A 24,874-nucleotide genomic window follows, 5' to 3' on the forward strand; every position below is an offset into this window, starting at 1 on the left:
CCATTCATCAAAGAAAAGAAAAGAGTGATAAAATAAAGGGTCATTCAGAAGCTGTACTCATAAATCAGACAGCAAATTTGATTTAATTAGATGGTATTATCAAAAGTGATAAATAAGCAACCTCAAACAGAAAAACACTACATTGTAATCTTTTTGTTGAAACAAAGCTTTAAGTGAGATCTCTCTCACCTGGTTGACATGGTCCAGTTTAGGACACGGTCTTCCCCCATTGTATGGCTTTTCTCTGAGCCACTTGGAGCGCACTTTGACCCCGCTGCCACAGGACTTACTGCAGCGTGACCAGTTTGACCACTCACTCAGTTTGCAGTCAGATGGACAGGGGATGATGCAAGCCTCCTCAATGTACCCTGTAACCAATCACAAAACAACAGAAACGCTTCAGTATAGAGCCATGATCCACTACAGACAAGGAAAAAACAGAGATGTAAATGAGATGTTAGCAGAGCTGGAAATGTGTTGGAGTATTTGTGAAGATGCATCAATGCCTTTATTTGGTTATTTCTTTCATTGGTGCAAAAATGGGACATATTTAACATTTAAGCTATAATTTGGGATTGTTGTTAGAGTGTTGTTGTAGATGGGGCCTAAAACCAATCCCTGAGGAACACCCATTGTACCTTGTTCCTGTACATTACATGTTTAACTTTGATATGCTGCATCCTATCAGATCAATAATAAAACATCCACACCAATGATCTGGATGATAAATTGAATATAGATATTAAATTATGAATTTAAACAAATCACCAATCAAGGCGAAATCAGATCTCTGCTTCATGGGTGGAGTTGCATGTCCGCATGTTGTGGCCAGTCCATATTGAAAAAATAGAGGCATAGAATGACCGCAATAAGCAAACAGACCGAACAAATTTATTCTGAGATTTGAAACTCAAGAATTCTTCTCCAAAGGAAGGGATGTTTCAGAGAATCTTAACATAAGCTCAGTGTAAAGTGGCCTGACAGATTTGGACTGCTGGCAAAAAAGTTATGAATAGTTAGCTGTAAAGTTGTTCTCAATTATGTATTTCCAGTATTTCCACACTTGTTTTTGTACATTCCCAAAGTGCATAGTATGGGAGGTGTCAATGTGTCTGTCAGCAGCAGAGGGTCTCTGAGAACATTGGGTACATATGAGGTTTGATGAACCAGTCTTTTGAACTCATCTGAAAATATAAATCTGCAGTAGCAAAAATCTAATATTAGCTTTGGAGGGGCAACTACATGAAAGAGCAGACTGAAGAGGTCATCAAATGTAGTACTGTAACCCTGTTAAACAAACACTCTGTCATCCTGCCAGCTAGGGAAAGCTACATTGCTACTGCAAACACTGGAGGTTGTGTTTACAGCAATATAGGGGGACACATTTTTCCCAGGATGGGGGTTGACTTATCCCCATGGGAATGTATGCATATGTGTTGTGTGACCCCTATCACCCACTAAGTAACCATTTATATCCACTGGGTGTTTGCCAGAGAGCAGTTAGCTATTTTTTTTTCTTTTTACCCAGCTAAAAGAGCCTTTTTTTTCTCCATCAACATGGCAAATTTTTCCTCACTTGAATCGAGGTTTTAAGGACAGACAATGTTGTTCACTGTACAGATTGTAAAGCCCATTGAGGCAATGTGATTGTGATTTTGGGCTATATAAATCAAAGAGATTTGTATATACTATCACTTATACTTTCTAGAAATAATTTGGATCTCCATCTTATTGTATTGTGCTAATTTACTTAAATTTGACAATATTTCAATGATAAAATAACCTCAATTTTCTCTGAGTGAATCAAGCAGCTGTCTTTGATTGACAGCTGGACACATGGTGCCCCTTGCATAGTAAGGCCTCCAGGACAATTGGTTCATGTGGAATACTATTTTTATTTTTTTGGTTTTGTTTTGTTTTGTTTTATTAATTTATGTATTAATTTTCAAGAAAATTGTCTCATCTGTTCTTCCAAAAGACACGTAATCTCACTTGAAACAGGAAAAGTAGGTTAGACAAAGTCATTTACCAGGTGTTGGCATTCAGATGGTCAGTGATCCCTGCTATTTCCATTTTGCCTCTACATGTCATGCAGATATTCGTTTCAAGCATTTATGATGGAAAAATTCTATTCAAAGGAACTGGATTTCCGTAATTTTTTGGTTTGAATTTACCACTGGACGTTAATTCACTGTCAGCATTTTGAGGTAAACTTCCTGATCTTAAATCAGTGTTTTTGATTACTGTAGCTGTTTCTAAAACATAAGAAAAGATGGTGGGCAACTTAAAAATGGGAATCTCACCATGGCTGTTACAGCGAGAGGTCTCCACTATTCGGTTGTCCTGGTCATAGCATACCATGGCCTGATAACGATAACCTTGGCCACACTCCTTGATGTCACCTTGGACCCTCATGCCCAGTTGACCCTCCATGCGGCCACCCTCAGGGAGAACACAGTCAGACCAGTTGCCCAGAGGCTGGGCGTTGTATTTGTTACATGGGCAGTACTGTGTCTCACTCAAGGGATACAACTGGTTGTTTTTACACTGGTCCCGCTTTTTGCTCTTCCCTGAAAAAAAAAAAAAAACAACAAACATAATAAATGTAATGGATTAAAATGTAGCTGCATCGTGGAACCCTCAGCTGATACACTGAGGCTGCTCAAGAGCTGCACAGTCGAAGATGCTTGGATTTGCAGCTTTCTGTTTAGATGAAAATAGGGAAATCAAGTTCTGAAGAACCGGTGATTGTGAATGCTGGCTGTGGAAAAGCTGGCTCTGTAAAATCTTTGAATAATGGCAAAAATATATGAAAAATGTAAAATATTTTAAGGTTAATTGAAAAGTTGATGCTAAATGTGCGTTGCTGGTTATAATAACTTTGAATATCTACCAGAAAGTATGTAGATGTGAGATATTTTAGGGTTGATTGAAAAGCTCACACCAAACTATGAAGCATCCCAATAGTTGAATGAAGGATAAAAATATACTATAACCTGTGAGCCAAACTGCAATGATGGCATGTATTTGTTTCAACAGGCAGCTGATGGAGTATGAAGAGGTGTAACAGTGAGAATAAGTCAAATACTCTCACAATGGGACTGAAAAGTTGAATAAATCTCATCATATATCAAAAACCGAGAAAATGTAAATATTTGTCTGTGTGTGTGTGTATTTTTCTGTCCGTGTGCACTTAAACTTAGCAAATATGTCTCTTTCTTGGCCCAATTGTTATCAGTTGCCATGGTGATGGCACACACTGTGAAATGTTGGTGTGTTTATTGTCAAAAATGTGGCTAGTGGAGCAATTGTGGATGTGTTTGCCTGCCTCCAAATATTTTTTTTTTTCCTCTCAGTGTATTGGGACTTATACAAACGGCTGGTCTTGAGCCAATTTTTGAATTGTGACTATGCAATGTAGGCATGTCATAAAAAACTTAAGCTGATGTGAGAATGTCCTAGTATTTTTGAGTTTCTATGTAAATGTATGAAGGAGTGAGAGGAGTTTGACAATTAGTGGGCTTGAGGTAATTTCTAATGACTTACATTATAACTAAGATATGACTAAGCTTCAACGAGAGTTGAATATTTTGAAAAGTTTTAACAAGATTTGAAAGATGAATAATATCGTGAATAATAATCAGCTCTCTTGTGGAATGTTTCAAAGTCTAAATGTAGTTTCTATTTGGATGAGTAGTTTACTTTTGAAGAACAATTCTGTGATAAAATGTCAAATGTGGGATTTCTTAAAGATCCATCTATCTACTTGAATGGGGCAAAATGTCCGTCAAAAATAAAATATCTCTGAAATTATGAATGATTTCAATGAGATAAGCACTGAACCCACTTGAGATAGTATAAGTTTGAATGGAGTGAATCTGATGCTTCGAGCATTCACAATCAATTGAAGGACAGTTTTGACCCCTCTAAGTCAACTTATTTAAAATGCTTATCAGTTTTTCACACCCTTTAATGCATCTTACTCCAAAGGCAGTCTGGACATTGTGTACAATTCAAAGTATGTCACTCACCCACTAGCATCCTCTTGCGGGTCCTGACGCCCACACAATCAGCTGTGCAGGGGGAGAACTTGGACCAAGTGCTGAGTTGACAGTCTTCCTGGCAGGGTAGCTGGCAGGGCTGTGTGATAGGCGGCATGGAGCTGGCAAACTTAAGACAAGTCTCAATGTCTGCCTGCCCACCATCCTGCTTTCGGCATGAAACAGCTATAGCGGAAAGAAGCAAATTGAGTTTTAATGAGGATGGAGACATTTGGTGGGTCATTGTCAATATGTGCATGAGTAGAATAGTCATCCATGTGTCCATGGTAGATTTTAGGGTCTGACACTCTATTCTGGCACACTTAGTCCTATCCAAACACTAATAAATGATATTAAAAAAAAGTTGTATGTGGTAAATACAGCCTAGATTCAGTGGTTTCCAAATGTGAACAGCAACTGCTGCTATTTTCTCACTTGTAAATGATGTTGGTTGACTTCATCTCTCAATGTAGTGTAGTGTAAGCTAGTAAGTGAGTGTTAGCAGTACAGTTCAGCACTACACATTGCAAGCCATGTTGTAAGACATAGACTAGAGTAGCAGTGTACTAGTATTACTGTATGCCCATATCTGGCCTACACAAAACAGAATGATTTGGTTCACTTTTGGCTGACATCTGGTGATTCTATGCTCTGATACTTGGGACTAGTGAGGATGTCTGGTAAACGTTACTATCTGGGATGCCTCCGCCCACATGTCAAGTTGCTGTTCCAGGACTATGGTGTTGAAGTATGGCCATAACATTTTTTGCAGGACATCATTACACTAATTCATCATTCTGTCCTGTTAGACATCTGTACGTCAAATTTCAAGTGGAGACAAAACAGCCACCATCATTCCTGTACTTAATGACTACCACCATGTTACTCTCACCCCCATCCTGATGAAGTGCTTTGAGAAACTGGTTCTCTGGCACATCGAAGACAACATCCCTGCCAGCTTGGTCGCTGACCAGAATGCTTTCAGAACTAACAGAGGATGCCATACCTACTGCCCTTCACTCAGTCTTTACACAACCGGAGAATTACAACAACCACAACAGGATGCTGTTTGTTGAGTTTAGCGCATTCAACACAATCTCAGCCATGAAGCTGATTGGAGAACTTAACATACTGGACTTAAGTGCAACACTCTTCAACTGGATACTGGACTTCCTCACAAACTGGGTGAGCTTAAGAAGGTTCAGATTGGCAATCACAGCTTCTCTACAATAGTGTTCAACATCGGACCCACCCCAGGGATGTCTGCTCAGCCCCCTCCTCCTACTCCACATCCATTTCTTCACTCCAAACACCACCACCATCATCGGCTGCATTATAAACAACAGTGAGAGTTGATATCAGGAGGAGAGAACAATCTACTGCTCAATATCAGCAAGACCAAGAAGCTGATTGTTGATTTAGAATAAAGGAGGCAAAAACACACAGCCCTGTGTACATCAGTGGAGCTTTGGTGGAGCAGGTGAACAGATATAGGTCCCTTGGAATTTCCATCAGTGAGAACTTCGGTCATCATGTAAAAAAGCTAAATTCTGTGGCAAGATTTTGGTCAACTTATACCTAGGAGCAAAAGAAAGCATCCTGACTGGAAACATCACAAACTGGCATGGTTTGTGCATGGCCCAGAGCAGGATGGCTCTACAGTGGGTGGTTCAAAGCGGCCAGAACATTGTCTACAGAGCATCAGTGACATCGATGAACTGAGATGTCAGCAGAGAGCCCAAAGGATACTTAAAGATGACTCCTACAGTCTGTTCACCCTGCTGCCATCTGGCAAAATATACCGAAGTATCCGCTGTCATGCCAAATGTTTGAGAGCGCTACCTTGTTTGAATATGAACTTCAAGACAACTCTGTGCCTGGGTGCTCCACTACCCAGTTTTGTTCCATCAACATCACGCTACAAATAACATTTAGCAAATCAATTGTTGACCATTCTTAATAGAGTCTGAGTCAAAGTTGATACACATCTCATATGTGAATATGATCAATCAATTATTTTACCCTTTCCTATACCGTGAAATATGACATTAACACTGACTCGAGTCTTATAAGTGTGGTTAATACCATTGACTAGTTAGATGTCTTAAACAGTTTCTTAGTAAATCTTCCTCACAGTAATATGCTAACAATGAAAAACACCAATAGTCATCCTCAGGCACCCTCTTATACCAACAATATTCACTGCCATACACATGAACAAACTCAAACACACACACACACACACACACACACACACACACACACACACACACACACACACACACACACGCCCGCTCACACACACTAGAGAAACGGCTTGTAAGATGGCTTTGGCCTTCTGCAAGTATTGACCAAGTGGGTGAATAGTAAGAGGCTTGTATTGAACTGTGTCTCTCCAGCTCAGAGTATAATGTTACAGGTAATGGTACCATAATGACAAGAGCCTCCCAAGATGCAGGATGCTCATCATTGGAATCAGATAATGTCTCTTTCTCTCAGACTTTAATGGGAGTCTGAGTGTGTGCACTGATAACAAGTCAGTTATCTGCCTGAATTCTCACTCTGGCTAAGTCATAAGGCAAGTCATCTTAAAACTACAGTATATTGCTTGTAACAAGACTTTCCTGCTGGTCTTAAAGTGATAGTTCAGGTATTTTGATGCAGGGTCGTATGATGTACTTATCGATAGTCAGTGTATTATGTGAAGTAGATGACTGGCAGCTGTCTGTCAGAGTGAAAAAGCAGTACTAAAATAAGTCCCACCAAAAATATTTTGTTTAAGTGTGGGCTATGTTTTTCTGTCAAACAGCCTATTCCTTCGGTATAGCGTGTGTGTGTGTGTGTGTGTGTGTGTGTGTGTGTGTGTGTGTGTGTGTGTGTGTGTGGTTGTCCTCACCCCGAACCTGCATGCCCGGCCCACAGATCTCTTGAGCCCCAGGACTGTCTTGACGAACTGACCATGGAACCAGCTGGCATCGCCGCCACTTGTGGGTTTTCCATCTAGAAGTGAAGCATGAAAATCAGAGGTGGGGGTGAACCGTTACCGTACTTCAAAATCCCTGAACGTGATGGAAAGCAAGAATGACAGTTCAATGCCTTGCTAGGTAAAACTATGGAAGACTCACTGTTCACCACATCTTTTACAACAGCCTTTAATTGAGCCAACAACATGATGATAATCGTGTGCTGTGCTGTTCCTAGATCATAGCTGCTAGGAGGACAACAATTGAAATTTCAGTCAGCAAAATCTATGCAAAATGGATTATAATGTAAATATATAGTGTTTATAATGTAAATATACAGTGTTGAAATTTGACATCTAATCTCTGATTTTGTTACACCATGAAGCGGGGAGTAAGAAAAATTGTATTTCCTGAAACATAGTGAATGCCTGCCGGTGAAGGCTGAAGTCACGGTGGGTTTATGACATGTTATATGATTGAACAGCACCAGTAACAGCCAATTTCAGCATTGTTTTCAGATAAGCCAGCCATAAATAAAAAGGTGCCAGAATATGCCATGTGAGTACAGCGTTGGACTCAAGTCGACTCCCTGAACTAACTCACAGGCTTTGATTAATTTAGACTCAAAAATGACACCAGTAGGGTTCACCTTGAAAGAACCTTCATCAAACACTGATGCTTTGGGTTTGTGGCTTGCTTGCAAAATGTAACTGTTGGGTCTCATTCCCAGTTGTCAAGCACTGACGACCAGGGAATGAGGCTCACTGGGTATCGTTTTTTCTCACTCACCCCACCGTTAAGAAATATCATGGATCTGTCCCTTTATTGGCTTCAGATTCATACAAAGGGGCAGATCCATGATTATTTTCACACCTTCTATGACATTGCGACATGACATTAGGTCCTTCCGTTGTTACCTATATCCTTGACAGACAGATGGAGATTCACACTCTCTCTCCTGAGTCAGCACCTCAGGACAGTCTTGTCCTCCGTTGGCTGGTGACTGTATGATAATACGTTTCCTGGACTGCTTCTTCTTGGTTTTACCACCTAAGCAAACACACAAGAAAACACATACGTACATGCATTGGTAAGTGAGCGAAATATACTGGCAACTGTAACTGTAGACAAATATACTGAAGTCCAGTTGGTCTTTAATTGTAATATATATCTATTCTCACTGATTTGCTCGCCCTGTACTGTGATGACCGCTTCAAGGGGAGGCTAATACAATCAAGTGAAATACTGAATACCACCTCCATCATCTCCTCTGTGGTATCCAGTACAACTCCACTGGTGGTAGAGGTAATTGACCTAACAGGAAGTTGCAATCTATATCAGTATTATTAGATCAGATTACAGTTCACGTAAGCCTAGTGGTTCCTGTTGGACAATCATTTACAGACAGTGGTGATGATACGGAACATATTGCCATTTCACCAAATCATAGAGAAATGCAAAGTGTGCAGATAGCAAAGGGCAAGAGATGCAAATTACTATGCGTGTCATATTGAAGATACCAATCTTGAACATAAAGTGGTCATATTAAAGTTCATTGGGCCTGCCACTTGTCTATTACAGTCATCTAAGTCCTCTGATATAGTTGCTTTTGACTATACATTTGCATGTGCATCGCAAGTCTCTCAGTCTCTCTTCACAGCATTTGGTTGTGTGCATCCGTAGAAACCAATAGTATATATCTGCAGTATGCCATTAAGTACATGCACCTTGGAGGCAGTGTTTCAGGATGGAAGTATGGTTTCTTTGGAAAAGAAACTAATAGAGGTTATTTTTTCCTGCTGCTGTTTTTGCTATAATCTTAACCCTTTCATAAATTGTGCCCACACAAGACATCACGCCAAAACAAGACAAGATCCGGTATCGGTCCAATAGGGAGAATATACTTTGGTGCATAATGTCTACCAGAGAGGACAGATGTGTGATTTTCAGCTGCATAGCAAAAAAAAAATGGAAAGAAAAATATTATTGAAGTATTTCTCACAAACCTTTTGTAGAAAAAATATAGTTTTTTTCACTATTTTCTGAGAATAAAAATATTGTAAATATAAATATTATTTCTTTCTTCTACTGATGCATTTTGTCCACTGCAGTGGACATTCACGCAGCTCCTTCAAAATAGCTTTGATTGAAAAAAATGCAAACACTAAATAAGTCCTTACTTTGTGATTAAATAATTCATGCATTAAAGGTTTAAGATTACCAACCAACAGAATTACCTACTTGCAACTCATCATGAGTCTCTTAGCCCTTAGTTGTTTGGATGGATCTTCGCTTCCATCGTGCACTTATGGCAGAGTCACTATATGTCTTATTCAATACATGTCTACAAAGAATAAAAGGCTTCCCATCTCCACTATCCCATCTCCTGATAGAAACCATGATATTAAAACTGATTTGAACAACAGCCTTTCCATAACATTCTTAAAGATGCTACAACCCAGAATTTGAATTTTTTGGTATTCTGCCTCCATGTGCCTGATGGTTTTATTGTCTGTCTGCTGGTGCTGAAATAATGATGAGCATATTTTGAATGCTTCATTAAATGGAAAACACAGTCACACAGGTGCTTTGATGAGCTAACTCTCTTAACATTGCTGCGTTGGGCCCGTTTGACACTCTGCACAGCCTCATTATGTAAAATAAAGCCAACAAAGCGCCAAAGCTACCTGCTTGACATGTTGATGGGCAAGGGCTCCACTCGCTGTACGGGGTGACGATGCAGTCTCTCTTACATGGCAGTAAGCAGGGCCTGACGGTGTCTGGGCGCAGACTCTCTGGACACCTGCAAGTACATCATTGACATGCTCAGACGCACACATAAACAGACACAGAGTATCCTTGGAAATCTAAAGGAGCTCAATAGATTTGAAATGAAAGAGACTGCAAGGCTAAAGGTTAAAAAAACATAGACATAACTATTAAGAACAACTGTTTGTTTGTTTGTTTGCTTGTGTGTTGTGTTTAAAGAATAAGAATGAAATGGAAGGAAGAAGGTAAGCAGAGAGGAAAGAAAGAAAGCATAAAAGGGAAGAAAGAAAGACAAAAAGTTGGGTGGGGACAAAGGAAGACTGAAGCAGTGTAATGTTGTGATAGAACCACAAAACCTTGTAAATAAAGGGATTCATGATAATACCGCAGATTTATCGGATTTAACATCATGGTTCCTTTATATTTAAAGTTCAAAACTAACACAGAGCCAACAACAAAATGGTCCAATGCACATGGACTGTATTTTATGTCTAATTAGCATCAATACCACTTTAATTTTGAGGTGTAGTTAATGGTTTTGGGGCCATTTACAACATAGGTCACCAATGCATAAACTTAAACTCTAACCAAGTATATTTGACTGATTTCTTCTCAAAATTTCAGAACACACTCAACTGCTCCATTTCCAGATGTTTTCTTTTAAACTTGTAACAAGCACAAAACACCTTGCTTTCATTGTTTTTTAAAATCTATTTATTTTTTTACTTACTTTGTTTTTTACCGGTGAGAGGGCCAGTATTTTGCTCTGTTTTTATTAGATGTGACGTTTCGTCATGTAAGAGGATGCATTTCGTTCTAGTGCAAATGCAGCTGTCAAATTTGTGCGCAAGCAGAATGAATAGAAGGAGAGAACAGCTGCAAGTGCAACATTACTGTTGTGAGAAAGATAATTTGTTCATGGAAATTATCCCTCATGTCACTATCATTATAACATATTGTTATACACCACAACTTTAGCTGTATTTATTACACACAAGATGGAAAGAGATGCATCCAGGTCTGTATGATTTGCCCTTGTTATGCCCTTTGTAAAAGTGACATTCTCCTGGTCATTATGATTGTGGACGCGTAGAATTTTAGATGAAAATCTCAGTGTAAACCCGTCAATGCTAATGTCCCTTTGGCAGCACCATTAGATACATTAACACATTACTATTAGTTGTACACATGCCTAATGCGTTTTTCCAAGTACACACTTACTATCTTGTTTCAGAATTGTTTTCGATGGGCTGCACTTCAAAGTACTGAAAACTGAAAATTATGACTCTGGAAATCATGTTCTTAATAAGTCGGCATTTCCTTTCATCAGTAGGTATTTGCATAGCTGCACTGAAACTTAACTCTTCCCTATAGAGCCAATCAGAAAATGAGCACTGCCAAGAATTCCCATGGCAGATTGCCAATTAAAATTTTCATGAAAAGAAGCTCTATAACAATACATATGATACATGCACACGTTTTACAATGAGAAAAAAATGTACAACTCAACCCACCATATTTGAACAACGACCCAAAATAATCACCTGATACATTTTTCATCTTTGCCATCATGCTAATGCCACTTTGTTTTCACCAGTGGCAGGTCTCACATCCTGGCCACAGCTGGTGCTGCTGGTGAAAGCTGTTGCCCCTCTCTCCATTGATGTGAAATGTGTGTCCCAAGGCAGCAGGCTCACTGCTGAGCATGTAACGGTAGGTTTGGGAGTGAACGCAGGGATGAAAAGCGATAGTCATTTCCATACGCAGCATGGGGGATAGCAGGGTTTGCCTAAGTAGTGCTGCCTTGCTGCCAGAATAATGCTTCCATTCAGTTGAATAAATAAATAAATAATTCATGTTCCCAGCAGATGCCTTGAGGGGGGAAACAGACCCTGATGCCTAAAAACAGTCTACCAGCAGCTCATCAGCTCATCAGCTCAACACCTCTGCCAGATACAAGCAACATCAGGCTAACCAGGAGGCAAAATAGCACAACGTGCCATGTGCAAACAATCTGCAACCAAAAACAAAGGCTGCCGTTTACGTACACAGACACAGAGCACTGTAAATGATGTCATCACCTGAGGAGTTACTAGTGACTGTGTAGGAAAACTACACAGTCATGCGAAACCCATGTAGAACTTTTAGCACTGTATATTTTTCCAAACTTAGATTTCCTCAGAAACTGCTTGTTGATGCTCAGTCTAAACTGACATAAATGTTATACTCAAAACATTTCCTAGATAATGTCATATCCTGTAAGTTTATGTTATTACCATCAATTCCAATTAGTTTACCTCTGATTCTCATAAATCACGTTTTTAGTGTCTGTTTGGTACGTCACTCCAGATATTACTATACCCATGAGTCTTCTACATGACTGCCATTAGAGAATAAACCACACAGATGCTGACGAAGGTTCTCAGTCATCCAGGTCATAGCAAATCTAAGTGCTGTATCGTAGGCAACACATTTTTTTTCAGTTTCTTGAAGACAATCCCCCTCTCAGTCCCCCTTTCAAGAAACTCAAAAAAGTCCAGTTGCCTACAATACAGCACTTAAATAAACCAGTCAGATGCAAAACTCAGACCTGTTGCAAATTAAAAACGCTTTCTTGATATGAAACATTTCACAAAAGTTGCCAAATCACTCCAAAATCCTCCCTGAATCCAAAATTCAACTGTCTAAAAGTAAATGCAATTATGGGGTCATTTAAAATTATTCTTAGTTCAGTGATTGGATGTTTCCTACTGAAATATGTCTTTGTAGTTGTGAATAAGCTTTCTTATGTGTGTTATCAAAGCATTACGAAAAAAGCTCACCCCTGACTTATGGTTTCAAACTGGACATGAATAGGTGTCTCTTGAATAGAAGTCCTGGACTTTTGCAATGTGACTTCAGTTAGGTAATGTTGGTATGTTCATAAGTGAATTTACAGAATCACTTTAACACAATGCACAGTGTTTTCCTAAACTTAATCAAGTAGTTTTCTTGACTAAACCCAGCTAACTGTATCACATAGTGATATATGTATGTCACTGGCAATCCACCTATTCAGTTGTTTAGGTATGAGGATGTGTTACAAATGCTGGTAGTTAGTGTTCTAGAATCTGACCCACAAGTCAACCCCCATAAAGATCTCATTGTTAACATGTTAATCATTGGACACCGATTAAATAGCAGTGGTGCTGCCTTACAGTGTATACACCATTGGTGAAATGGCATTCATGCACAGCCTTTAGTCACAGCTGAAATCCATGTATATGCACTTATGTGGAGTCTCACTTTTTTGGAGGAACCTGGCCCACATTGACCCTCACACAGATCACTTTGCGGGTTTGCATCCCCACTGAACAGGATGCTTCGTCATGACGCGTTTGGCCCACAGATGTATTGGTGGCTGGGATGGAGGAGTCCTCTATGCATTGCCCCCACGCGCTGGTCTGCCAGTGGTACACAGTGCAGGGATGGTCATTGCAGTTCCTCACCTCCTGCAGTGAACTGATGTTGGGGCACTGGATTCCACCTGAGAAATCATATTATAAAAACCCTTGTTAACGTCTTAGCTGTACTGTAGACAAAAAAGAAAATCACATCAGCACTGATACAAGATGGGAAACATGTTGACAGCTTTCGTGTATATATGGGTAGTCTAGAATCATACAAGGCAGAGACAGATCCAAGGGACTCAAAAAGTCTGTGTCGAGCCAATCTGGAACCAGTTTACGCTTTATCTTGACTCAATCTCTAGATAACTCAGATTTATTTGGCCTGTCAGAGTTGTAATAAAACATGGTCCATTGTGTTTTGGCCCCAAGGGTATAGTTCCTTGAATCTCTCTTTAATAACAAACAATGAAGATATCAGGTTTGCGGCTGCAGTGGTTAAGTAGCAGCAGAATTTCTAGCATTTAAGATTTTCTTTCCCTATAATCCCTCAAAGAGAGTATTTAACCTAATGCATCAAATACACCAGCCTGGTCAGTGGGCCCCACACTCGCATAATGTGACTTACCTCACAAGTGTAAACGTAGTTATTTTAATGCAAACTGTAGTCTTTTCCTAAACTCAATCAAGCAGTTTTGGGACCTAAATTTAACCAAATCACTATATGTTACATATTACATATTATTAAAACTGACGCCAGAGTGATAAATAGAGCATTACAGTTCCACTGACTACGTTTCTGTATTTGTGAGTTACAACATGTTGTCACAATAATGTGTAATGACCATGATGTTTACATAAATGCCAGGTAAGCAAAAATAATTTGCAGAGGCAAGAGGAGATGATACTAGGCGCTTTCGGGTGTGACTAAGTAAACTCCAAATGAATATGAGGTGCTCTGGAAGTAAAATAATTAACTTAGAGGAGCACACAGGCACAAGCCAAGAATGTCATAAAATGGCCATTTATTTATTTGTTTATTTCTTTTTACTCTGATATACCTTAAAAAAAATGTAGTTTCGGCACACTTGAACTTGTCTGGGTTCGAGTGTGCCTAGAGAGGAGTAAGCCTATGTACTCCATTATTCTTTGTCTTCAATGGGGAGACATGACAAGGAGCATTGACATATTTTGACATTGACAGTCAAAATATTAATCTCAATATGCAAGGGCAATACTGGTACATGCCAACATCCCGGTTTGGATGGGAGTTCTTGCCAGGATTCACTGGATTCCAGTGACTTCAAATTGATTATAAGTCTGGCTATTTGTGTATAAGGTTCTAAACTAGGGACCACTTCATATTGCATATTCTCAAACATGTTGATGCCCCATCACTGAGATTGCCTTTTGCCAATCTTTTATTTGTATCTACCACCCATCACAGGAAAATGTATGTATGTCAACAAATTTTCGTAGAGACAAACGACATCGCCCGTTTCAAAAAACTATAAGAGATATCTTTGGTAGACCTTGTATATAAACAGTGTCTCTCATTAATATTCTCAAGTATAGCTCATATAATTGATCTTGCTGTCATATTTTACATTTCAATTTGACTGCATTGTTTTTACCTTAACTTAATGAAAGGCACTGAAATGGTTAAAGTCCCCATTAAGTATAAAGACAAAGAGACAGCATGTCTGGCACACTCATGTAAATAATCATAATGATAATGATAATACGGCTTGTTCCTTTTCAAACAATTTTCACACCTGTAAATGCCCCAGTAGACCTACAGTATGCTCAGGCATAAAAGAGTGATCTTAGATAATGTGAATATGTTTCCTGTCAAAGCCCCAAAACGTTGAGAGTAATAGACTGACAATAAGGTATTGGCTATACTTTGCCATTTGTGCCTTTGTGCAGTCCTATATATTAGCTTTTAGCTTGGATTTTTGATTGTTGAAAGACAATATAGGGCTGAATCAGCATGAAAGATAACATTATCTCTGGAGGACAACCAGCCTCGAGAATTGACAGAGATAAGGTGACCCAGGGGGCATAGTGTCTATACATAGCCAGAAGGATGGCTATGGACCCAGGTGGGGTGTGTAGACCATGTGACCGTCTTCACCACAAAACCTTGTCATTAGCAGCCACCATCACCTTGGGAGAAGAGGTCAGCTGTTAGTCTCTTAGAAGGCAGTGAACAGCATCTTTCAGTCAGAGACAAAGCGTCTGAATTGGAAATGTGGAAGAGCCTCACATAGAAGATATGGCTGACCTGTGTAACAGCACAGGGGCAAATGTCCTTCACAGGGTCATTTATAAAAGATATTATGGATTTCATCAGGGCAATCATTTATCAGGCCTGCAGCTCATTAGCACAAAGGACACATCTTCATTGGTGCACCAGCTAATTATTTAGTTGATTAATAAATATTTAAGTGCTACCAATTAAACTCAACATGTATTTGACAAATGCACAGCGCAAATGGTTGCAGATTAGGCTACATTTGTGCGGTCCAGTTAACAATTCTTTAACAGTGTATACTTCATCATCTCCACATATTATCTGCTGTGTGGGGAACAAAAAAAAACCCTTCTATAAAATAACTGTCCTGATCTGAATAATTAGGTTAAACCAACACCATTACACACTGCCCAAATAATTATATTTTCTTCCATGTGAGTGAGTCGTTGTGATTATAGTCTGCAGCTAATTGTTAATTGAAAACAGTCAGTAGGCTACATAGTAAATATAAAGTACAGGATAATTTTTCAAGACTATTTGTCAGCATTAGGCAAATACCTCCACAATGTAATTTATTAAGTATTACCAGTTACTTCCATTTGTAAATAACATTTTACTCTATAAACAGTATTTTACTCTACATATTACTGTAAGTTATTACTGTGGAATGGAAACAATTAAGACTTGATGACCACTTCACAGGTAGGTAGTCTCTTTTGCTTACTATGCTGGCAACGCTTATGAATTATTCAGTAGTTATTATGGTTTTGGTTAAATTAATCAAACTATAGAGAACCTAACCAATCAAAGTATGAATGGCTTATCCAAATTGAAAAAAGTTGAAAAATGTAAATCAGTATTAGCCCCTGACCAGGTAGAAAAACATTTACAAACACTTGATTTCAGGTCATAACACTTTTCTGGACACAGTTACTGTGACGATATTACTGCTTATCCTTTTTTAGTGCATTACCACCAACACTGTATTACATTCACGCAATTTCTTTTGGACATTTTGACATATTTCCGTCATTTTCTCAAAAATATTTTGTCTCTCACTATTCTGCTTTAAAGTCATTCCCATAGCAATAAAAGCTTAAGTGAGAAATCCTTACAAGTAAAATGTTATCTGAACTGTTTATCATAAAGATAAAGATCCAGGTTTCAATCTTATACTGTGTAGCTGTGTCATCTATGTGACTTAACTCTTCATTCAGCACACCACATAAACCTGTCTGACTCCATTATCTGTCGATAGGCATCAATCTAGCAGTACCAGCCTCTTAAAGGCTACTTAGCTAGTAAACAGGTCACAGCATCGTGTTCTGGCATGGAGGACCCCCAGAAACCGAGCATGCACAACGGAGTAGGGGTATCCATTCATAAATAAAATCATTTAAGTGTGAGGCCCCGCATTACTCCAGCATGGATGCTAAATTGTTTTGAATATGCCAAAGACTGCATGGCTAAAACGTGGCTGACTGCAAAAGCTGTTAAAATTGACAGCAGGGGCATTGAAGATAAAATTCTGATGTGCTGCCAAGCCACAAGATAACCATCTGTGCAGCCTCCAGTTACCTCATAACGAGGTTTGGTGAGAAAGGCTCCGTTCTCCCAGAGTGATTGGCAGTTTGGGGGGTTGTGCATTAACCAAGAGGCACTCAGTTCAGCATCATTCCAACACCATTTAAATATCCACTACACACCTTGGGGCTTAAACTATTTAATGCTAAGGAATACTCAAAGTCCCTACTTGTGTATAAGAGCACTAAAAGCCTGTGCATTTAGAATGCTCATACGCACAAGTAGTAGGATTTTGCTGGGTAAGGAAATCAGTCGGGAGAGATTAGATCAAGGTAGCCACATTTCTATTACCCTCTACTTAAACATATGGAGACTACACATTACATCAGCAAAAATCTCTCACTGTCATCTAGGAACATCAAATATGAATGTACCAAAGACTGGATTGACCCACGACAGCAGGGAAGGACCTTGAACAGAAGTAAAGGCAAAATCCTTGTGAATTTGTAAAATGCGTGAACATTTTGTAAAATGAAGTTTGACAATGCTGAACGGTTGCAAGACTACAGCACAGCTTTTATTTTTACAGTCTCATCCTTCTCTGCTCTTCTTACCCTGCATCACTGTAACCCATGCCACAACTTTAGCAGTTGCTGTAAAGGAACACAGAATGATTAATTTCACTTTGACAACTCACCTTTGTTGTATAGAGAAGAAAGGCAAATGAGATGGTTAAAGTGTTTTTAAAACTTGCACTACAAGGGTTCTAATCTTCGTGAATGGCTGGGTCATGGTTAGGGAGGGTTAGGGTTAAAAAGCTACCATTGAGCTTTGGTGAGCAGGCCTACTGATCTAAGAGAGCTTTTGGATGGTGCAGATTGGGTACATATGTAAAACCTCTTTCTGACTAGATAACTCAACCCATCAGGTCTGGAAGCAGGCTTGGGCATTGATGCCTCCTAGCTTTAATAAATGATAGATTTTATACAGTAGAGATCTACCTACCATACCACCAAAATTGGTAGTATGATAGGTAGGGTTACACTCTAACCATCCAAGGACCAGGTTATAAACCCTTACCAAGAGCTTGCATAGGGGTGAGTGGCCACCAAGAGACTAAATTGAGGCTTCTACCTTGATGAGATGGGTCAAGAAGGGAGGGGGTCAGGAGATGAGTCTTAGTGGATAGGGGAAACAAAGGCAGCCTGTCACAGTTGTCTACGGTCAAATACTCATAGCCTAAACGTATTCATCGGCTATGGATAGGTAATTAGTTCTTTAAGGTAAGGGTCAGTTGTAAAAAGTTGAAGGTCACCATTGTGTAATGGTCCACAGATCTACAGATTCAGGGAGTTTGGTTGCTTCCTTGTTTTCCTAAAGCAGGACGTATGATTTCTTACCTTCTCCTGCATTGTAGGCAAGGATAGAGCGAGCTCTGGTTTGTTTGCCCTCTGTGTTTTTTCCAGAACAGGTGTGGGAGCACATAGACCAGGGGGTCCAGGGACTGAGGGCACAGTCCTTTGGGCAAGGCACCTCACAGATTGCTGGCATGGGCAGGATGGCATCACGGCAGAGCTGCCTTTCCACATATTCACCTGATTTGACAAAAGCACATTTACAATACTTAAAGTGTGTCACAAAATAAAGTATGAATGAAAGTAATCAGTCAATGTTAAAGGTGAGTATCCAGCCAAGAGACCAGGATCAAGTACAGTACAGTATCCACTTTATTTAGGGTGCCATTGTGTTTTCTTTTGTTTTTTTGTTTTTTTTAATTGACAGAATTTAAATAACTTTGAAGTGAGCTGGCTTAATCCAACTAATACTGGAAGCATGGACTAAAATGGAAGTTTCATTGCTGACATAATTCTATTTATCCAAAGGTCTGTTTCCAAAAGCACTACAATTCAGCATTCTGCTTTTTTCTTTTTATTGGACACCCAAAATGGCTGTTTAGTAATTGGTAATTACTATTCAGAGTAACAAACTGACCACTTAGTACCTTTTTATGAGGCTGATTTGGTGAATTGGCAATCTGTTCACTTCTTCAAGGGTGGTGCCCCAAGGTGATCTAATATAAACTGGATCTTTTTATTTATCATAATTAATAATAATCTCTGATATTCATTTATTATCACTGATAACCAAATTCAACACAGAATTTCCTATTAATGTTGCATGAAGCACTACAAAGGGAATTCTTTTTTTTTTCTTTTTCTTTTTAACATTACACCTATTTAAGTCAAACCACTGCTGGAACCCCTGTTGATGGAAATGAATCAGACAGAGGCTGACATCTCCCCTACTCAATTCTGCCACATCCGGGGGTATTGGTTCTCACACAGTCAGAGGTAATGGGGAAGAAAGTCAGAGTAAATCCAAGCTGACTGGGTTGAGAAGGCTGTGTTAATCGAATTTACCAATAACTCTGATTCAACAGGGTGCCATAAAAGGTACCTCCTCTTTAGCTGAGTGCCTTTTAGACGAAGGGAAGGTGAGAAAGAAAGAAAAAATTCCATCTTTTATGGCTGGAGCTGAAACAACATATTTAGATGTACACTGAATTAATTTGAATGGATTCAGGTAATATAGAGTGCCCCAAGGCATGAGGGATAGATGGGGATAGACAAAAGATGAAGTGATGAGTATGTGAGGATGAGTTCAAGGATAAGTCATACTGTAGAATATTTCCTCTTGATCTTAAAAAATGTTGACACCATAGTCTATAGTAATGATAACTGAACAAATCACGTTAGTTTTAGTTTTTTCTTCTTCCTGTCTTAGTATTTTTATGTATAAAAATGGCCTTTGTTTGAACAAAATCCTCAAAAAATAATTTGGGTATATTTTTCTGCATTGACAAATGACATAAAATGTGAAGTATGTGAATGTGGGCATACCTCTACCGTTGCTGTAAATTAGTACTTTAAAGGTAACTGAGTCACAAGTCTTTGTAGCAAATGTTCTAATCTCTGCACAAAACACTTGAGCAGGATTAGGAATACTCCATCTCTAGGCTTAAAGTACCTGGTTTTGTTGACACAAATTCAGCTATCTTAAAAGGCCAGTGGGTTTATACTTTATACAGAAAATAGTGAACTTGTACTGAAACAATGTAAGTATAGTCCCTATGACATAAAATAAATGTGAACATATGTTTGGTTTGCAGAAATGTGCCATCATTTTATTCTGGTGAGTGGACTGTGGCTGTACTTGTGCTGACAAGGGCATTAGCCTTGTTATTGATTTTTAGACAATTATCGCTATGGTCTTAGCCACAGCTGTGGCTCTGGTTGTTATTATCACCAAGGCTTCAATAAACATTTATCTCCATCTAAAAATCTAAGGGCTGAGAGTTACAGTGAAGCTATATTCCTGAACTCCATTCAAAACCAGTGTGGAGTGTCTGGATTTCCAACATTTTCTCAAATTTTGTTAGAAACCTAGGAGCTGTTAGGAGTATTCAGATATTTAGACACAGTTGCCATAGCCGTAGCTATAGTTGTAACCAAGTCAATACCAATGATGTCAATTTAAACTCAATTTAAAACAGCATTATGTAGAAATTGGCATTTTGTGCAATGTGGCACCCCTGGCAGTTTCTGGGTACAATACCTCTGTGGCAAATACAAATTTCCTGTCTAAAATAATTTAGCAGATATAATGTAAGTGCTAACTGCAAACAACACTCATTAGGTCTCAACAGTGCTATGTCTTGAAAGCTTGCATCTTGAAGCAAACGTGTATGTAACACAGTCATCCTGTAACAGGAAGCTGTGACAGAAACCCCATGCACCCTATTATAAGACACTGTAAAATCATAATGATTCTGAAGCTGTTATTTCAAAGTAAAAATGTAACATGATAACAATGTGTTCTATCTTAAACATGAAACATAGTGAAACTATAACATTGGTAATGAAATTAAAATTGACTTGTGTCATGTGTCGCAAACAGCTTGGCTCAATTCCTTTAATGCCGGCAACTGGATTGTTCAGCAGTTTCAATTTTATTCAACTACTGTAAATCTGAACATCAAACATGTTTAATTCACATCTCAGGCATGTTGAGATGTCATCCTGCTTCATAATAAAAGATCATTCAAGGACACTTTTGTCTTAATTTTTCAGGGTAAAAGGAGTAAAGAAAATAATTGTAGTTGTCAAGAATAGGTCAGCTTGGTAGGCAGGTAGATGGTAATTGCTGCAGCTACAACAGCATGCAGTGTAGCCTGTGAATGGGGACCTTGATTATGAGCATAATATGGGAACTGATGAACAACCCCCATCTCTGTCTTACAATCTCTTTCTATCTTATTCTCCCCAGAGCCCTCATTAGCTCTGTGGTTCAGTTCAGTACACATTTTTTGTGAGCAGAAAAAAAAAGCTATAATATTGCTATCCAAAATTCTCTCTTTATTTTGCTTACAAGCAACAATGAAAAGTGTTTTATATTTCTGGTGCATTGTATAATTTCAAACAAATATACCTATATACAAATAAAAAAGCACTTTCAAAAGTGAAAAGTGTCTTGGCTTGATTCTGGTATAATAAAAAGAAAAATAATTATTAACTGTCCCTGGTGAGCGCAAAGCTTTGTGTTTTAGTCAATTCGTCTTCAATGGCTTTGTGCTTCTTTTCATAGAGTTCGGGAATAATTTCGCTGCTGGTTACTGGTTATCCAGGATCTCTAATATTAGTTTTAGGGAAGCAAGTAACCCAATTCTTTAGGACAACATCTCGCAATATGGATGTTGGCAAAGGTGGGAAATGGAATTTGATTGGTTTGATGTCAAGGCACACATTTTGAAGTGTATTTGTTTCCTTTGTATTTACTGGGCAAATGATACACCCCAACTGGAGTTTGAACCTCAGAATGGACCCATGGGTCAAAAGTAGACAAATGGTTGCCAGAAAAAAAAAAAAAAAAAAACTCTGAGGCCAGACCAGTTGGGAACTACTACTCTAGAATGGATTTACCAGAGTGCATTTATCTTGTCTCACCTACTTTTTTACTTACAGACCCAGCCTTGTATACAGCCTCATTAGTTTAAGAATGAGTGGAATTCTGATATGACATTCCACCAAAACTATTGAATAAAGACATATAGTCATTCCAAAGCAATAGATATATAGTTTTAAAAAACACTGCACTTAAGAATTGTATACTGCTATTTTTGCTGACAAACTCTGCTGTCTAACTTCTTCCCATGTGATGAAACTGCAAGCTTGCAAGAGATTTTATCTTCACAAACACTGAGTTGGGTGCATGGTTTGAAAAGATAAGTGCCATAGAGACAAAGGCTCAACATCTGTAAAGAACACTGCTCTTTTTAATTCTAAACAGCAAAAAAGGCACTATTGTTTGCAAGGGAAATAATGTATTGATCTGCCTGCAGTTTCCCTAGTATGGTGCGGTATCAACAAGAAAACAGGTGCACAGTCCTTTGCTCAGAGGATGTGTAAGTTTGTATGTGAGAGAGCACTCCCTCAGGCAGTGCCAGCAGTCTTACAGCCCAGTTTTAGCCAGTCGCCTGAGCTGGAACCCATGGGAAAAAAGCTACACACACACACACACACACACACACACACACACAGGGACACGCGCACGCACTAAAATTGCCTAGAATAGCACAAACAATAGAGGAATATCTCCCTCCAACAAACACAGCAATTACAGTGTTGGGCAGTGAGCCAGGGCTATAGGGCCCACCATGTGGTGGAACTGCTGTTACATTTACCGATCCAAACACTGCCACAATGCCTGAACCTTAAAGCTTTCTGTTTGCGATTTCTCTCAAAAGTTTCTTTACACGAACATCTGTATTTGTGGATGGTAGCATAAATCTAAAGAGAGCCAGCGTGAATATGGTTCTAGCTAACTCAAGCAAAGCTGCAGGCCCTCTCTCTCTCTCTTTCTCTCTCTCTCTCTCTCCCTGTGTCCTTAGGCAGCTGTCTAGCAAATTAAATATATGACAAAACAAAGCACATCATCCTACTCATTATATATCATTCATATGATAATATTCAAATATGACAATGAACAGTTGTTTTCATTTATTTTCAACACTGTCCCACTTTTCTATTACACCCACAGATGCTAAGGGAATAGCACAGTATAAACAGTGCTGCAATGTACTTCTATTGTCTTACAATATACATTGTCACATCTTGTGATGGTGTTTGCCAAGAATAAACAGACACACAGCTGGGCGGTTGACAATCAATTTTGATTAGACAAAGAAAGGAGAGGGATCCTAGAGAAACTTCTGAGTCATCAGCATTAAATCAGAAGAAACAGGCGAGCACAGCCCAGAACATTCAGTCAATGGCAACATGGAGATGAAGTATAGGACTCAAGGGCGCCCAAAATATACACAAGGTCCACAAAGCACCACCATTTTTAGGAAGAGAGACAGAGACAGGGAGAGGGGAGAGACGGACGGATGGAGAAGGGCTCTGAAGTGGACATAATGTTATTTTGGATGACATTGCTCAGGCAAATTAAGTCAAATTCACATTTTAATTTCTTAAGAAAATTAAGTAAGGTAAAGCCTACAGTGATTGGTCACACTGATGGTCACGGCTGACAAGATTTTGCCTGCGAGAGACTCACAGTGCCACGACAACAGAAGACTGACAGGGGATCTCTAGGAAATCGAGTGCCAAGTAGTCATTTTGAACCAAAAAACTGTTTGATATTAAAGTAATTCCTCGACATAATGGGCTGCTTTCTGGTAAAATGTGGTCTACTCACCATCACTGTTGACACACTGCACTTGTGGGTTCTGTGTTCCCGGTCCACATTCCCTCTCATTATCGGGGATGCACTCCTCCAGTTTTACCACCAGCCAGTCATAGCAGCTCGGCTCTTCACATGGTATTGCCTCCACCAGGTGGGGGCAGTTCCCTGTCCCGCCCGTTGGCTCATTGACGATCTTCCTCTTCCTCAGTTTGAAGCCTGTCGAAGAACAACAAGGAACTAATTATGCTCTGTAAAATCTTGCTGCAATTTGACAGGATCTAATGCGTAACTGTAAGCACATGTGGGCAGAGTGTGCATTTGATGATAACTTTAATATTGCATTTAATGTGACAGTTGCTGTCCTCTCATTACAGTAGCTTTTATCTAAAGTGACTAATGCATGCAGGTGCCCATTTATTCAACTGGGGTTTGTTCTCATGTGTGTCATCTGCTCTGCTCAAGGGCATGGGATTCAATGACCAAGGTCCTGGGAAGGGGGGGATGTTAACTCCTGCCAAGCCAAGGTCACCCAACCCCTAATCCACACTCCTGCTCCAGCCCGATAAGGCAGCAGAGCCCTGGAGTGCCGACAGAAAACCACATTTCTATTACATTTGTGTCTCTTTCTTCTCCTCCAAACCTTTTTTTTTTTTACTCCGGCTGGTCAGTAGAACATGCATTGCCCTGTGTCTAGAACCATTGATGGACGTTTTATCTGAAGAGGGAGGGGATGGGTCTCAAGGAAGATGAGAGGGGTGAGGGAAATTCAATTCTATCAGGCATCACCCACTTGCTATCTACAGGGTGTATTATGAATGGCATTGCTGCAGGACAGCAGGGCAGCAGGGCAGCATTGGCGTTTCATTTCAACTGAAAACGCCCTTACATGTAATCCATTATATGTGATGTACAATTAACTGTTTTAAAAACTTAAAGCATAATTATCATACATCATATCATGAACACTGTTAAAACTTAATTCCATATATATATATAGTACATAGTACATAGTACATAGTACTTGTCATTTTGGTCTGACACTCCATTCACTCAATGAGTGGATGCACCAGGTCAGCTTCAAGCAAGGCTGTCTGAGATGTACCAGCTGGAGAGGCTCTGAGAGAGGAGCATAGTAGTCTGCCATATCTGGACTCCATATTCGGTTTGGTTTTGTGCCAGTACTAGAGAAAG

At 39.4% G+C, this 24,874-nt stretch overlaps 1 protein-coding gene across 1 annotated transcript in view; it reads right to left on the reverse strand.

Annotated features, from left to right (window-relative positions):
* Window positions 1-24,874, reverse strand: part of LOC119014932 (thrombospondin type-1 domain-containing protein 7A-like) — a 133,610-nt gene that overhangs the window by 33,971 nt on the left and 74,765 nt on the right. The window contains exons 6-14 of the mRNA XM_037090385.1: window positions 23,696-23,899; window positions 18,340-18,534; window positions 13,058-13,298; window positions 9,691-9,806; window positions 7,921-8,053; window positions 6,937-7,040; window positions 4,032-4,226; window positions 2,304-2,570; window positions 190-368 (exon numbers count right to left, since the gene is read on the reverse strand). Of these exons, the coding sequence (XP_036946280.1) occupies window positions 190-368; window positions 2,304-2,570; window positions 4,032-4,226; window positions 6,937-7,040; window positions 7,921-8,053; window positions 9,691-9,806; window positions 13,058-13,298; window positions 18,340-18,534; window positions 23,696-23,899 (1,634 nt within the window). The remainder of the gene's footprint in view (window positions 1-189; window positions 369-2,303; window positions 2,571-4,031; window positions 4,227-6,936; window positions 7,041-7,920; window positions 8,054-9,690; window positions 9,807-13,057; window positions 13,299-18,339; window positions 18,535-23,695; window positions 23,900-24,874) is intronic.

The sequence above is a fragment of the Acanthopagrus latus genome, chromosome 3 (assembly GCF_904848185.1).
Source record: "Acanthopagrus latus isolate v.2019 chromosome 3, fAcaLat1.1, whole genome shotgun sequence".
NCBI classification, from domain to species: Eukaryota; Metazoa; Chordata; class Actinopteri; order Spariformes; family Sparidae; genus Acanthopagrus; species Acanthopagrus latus.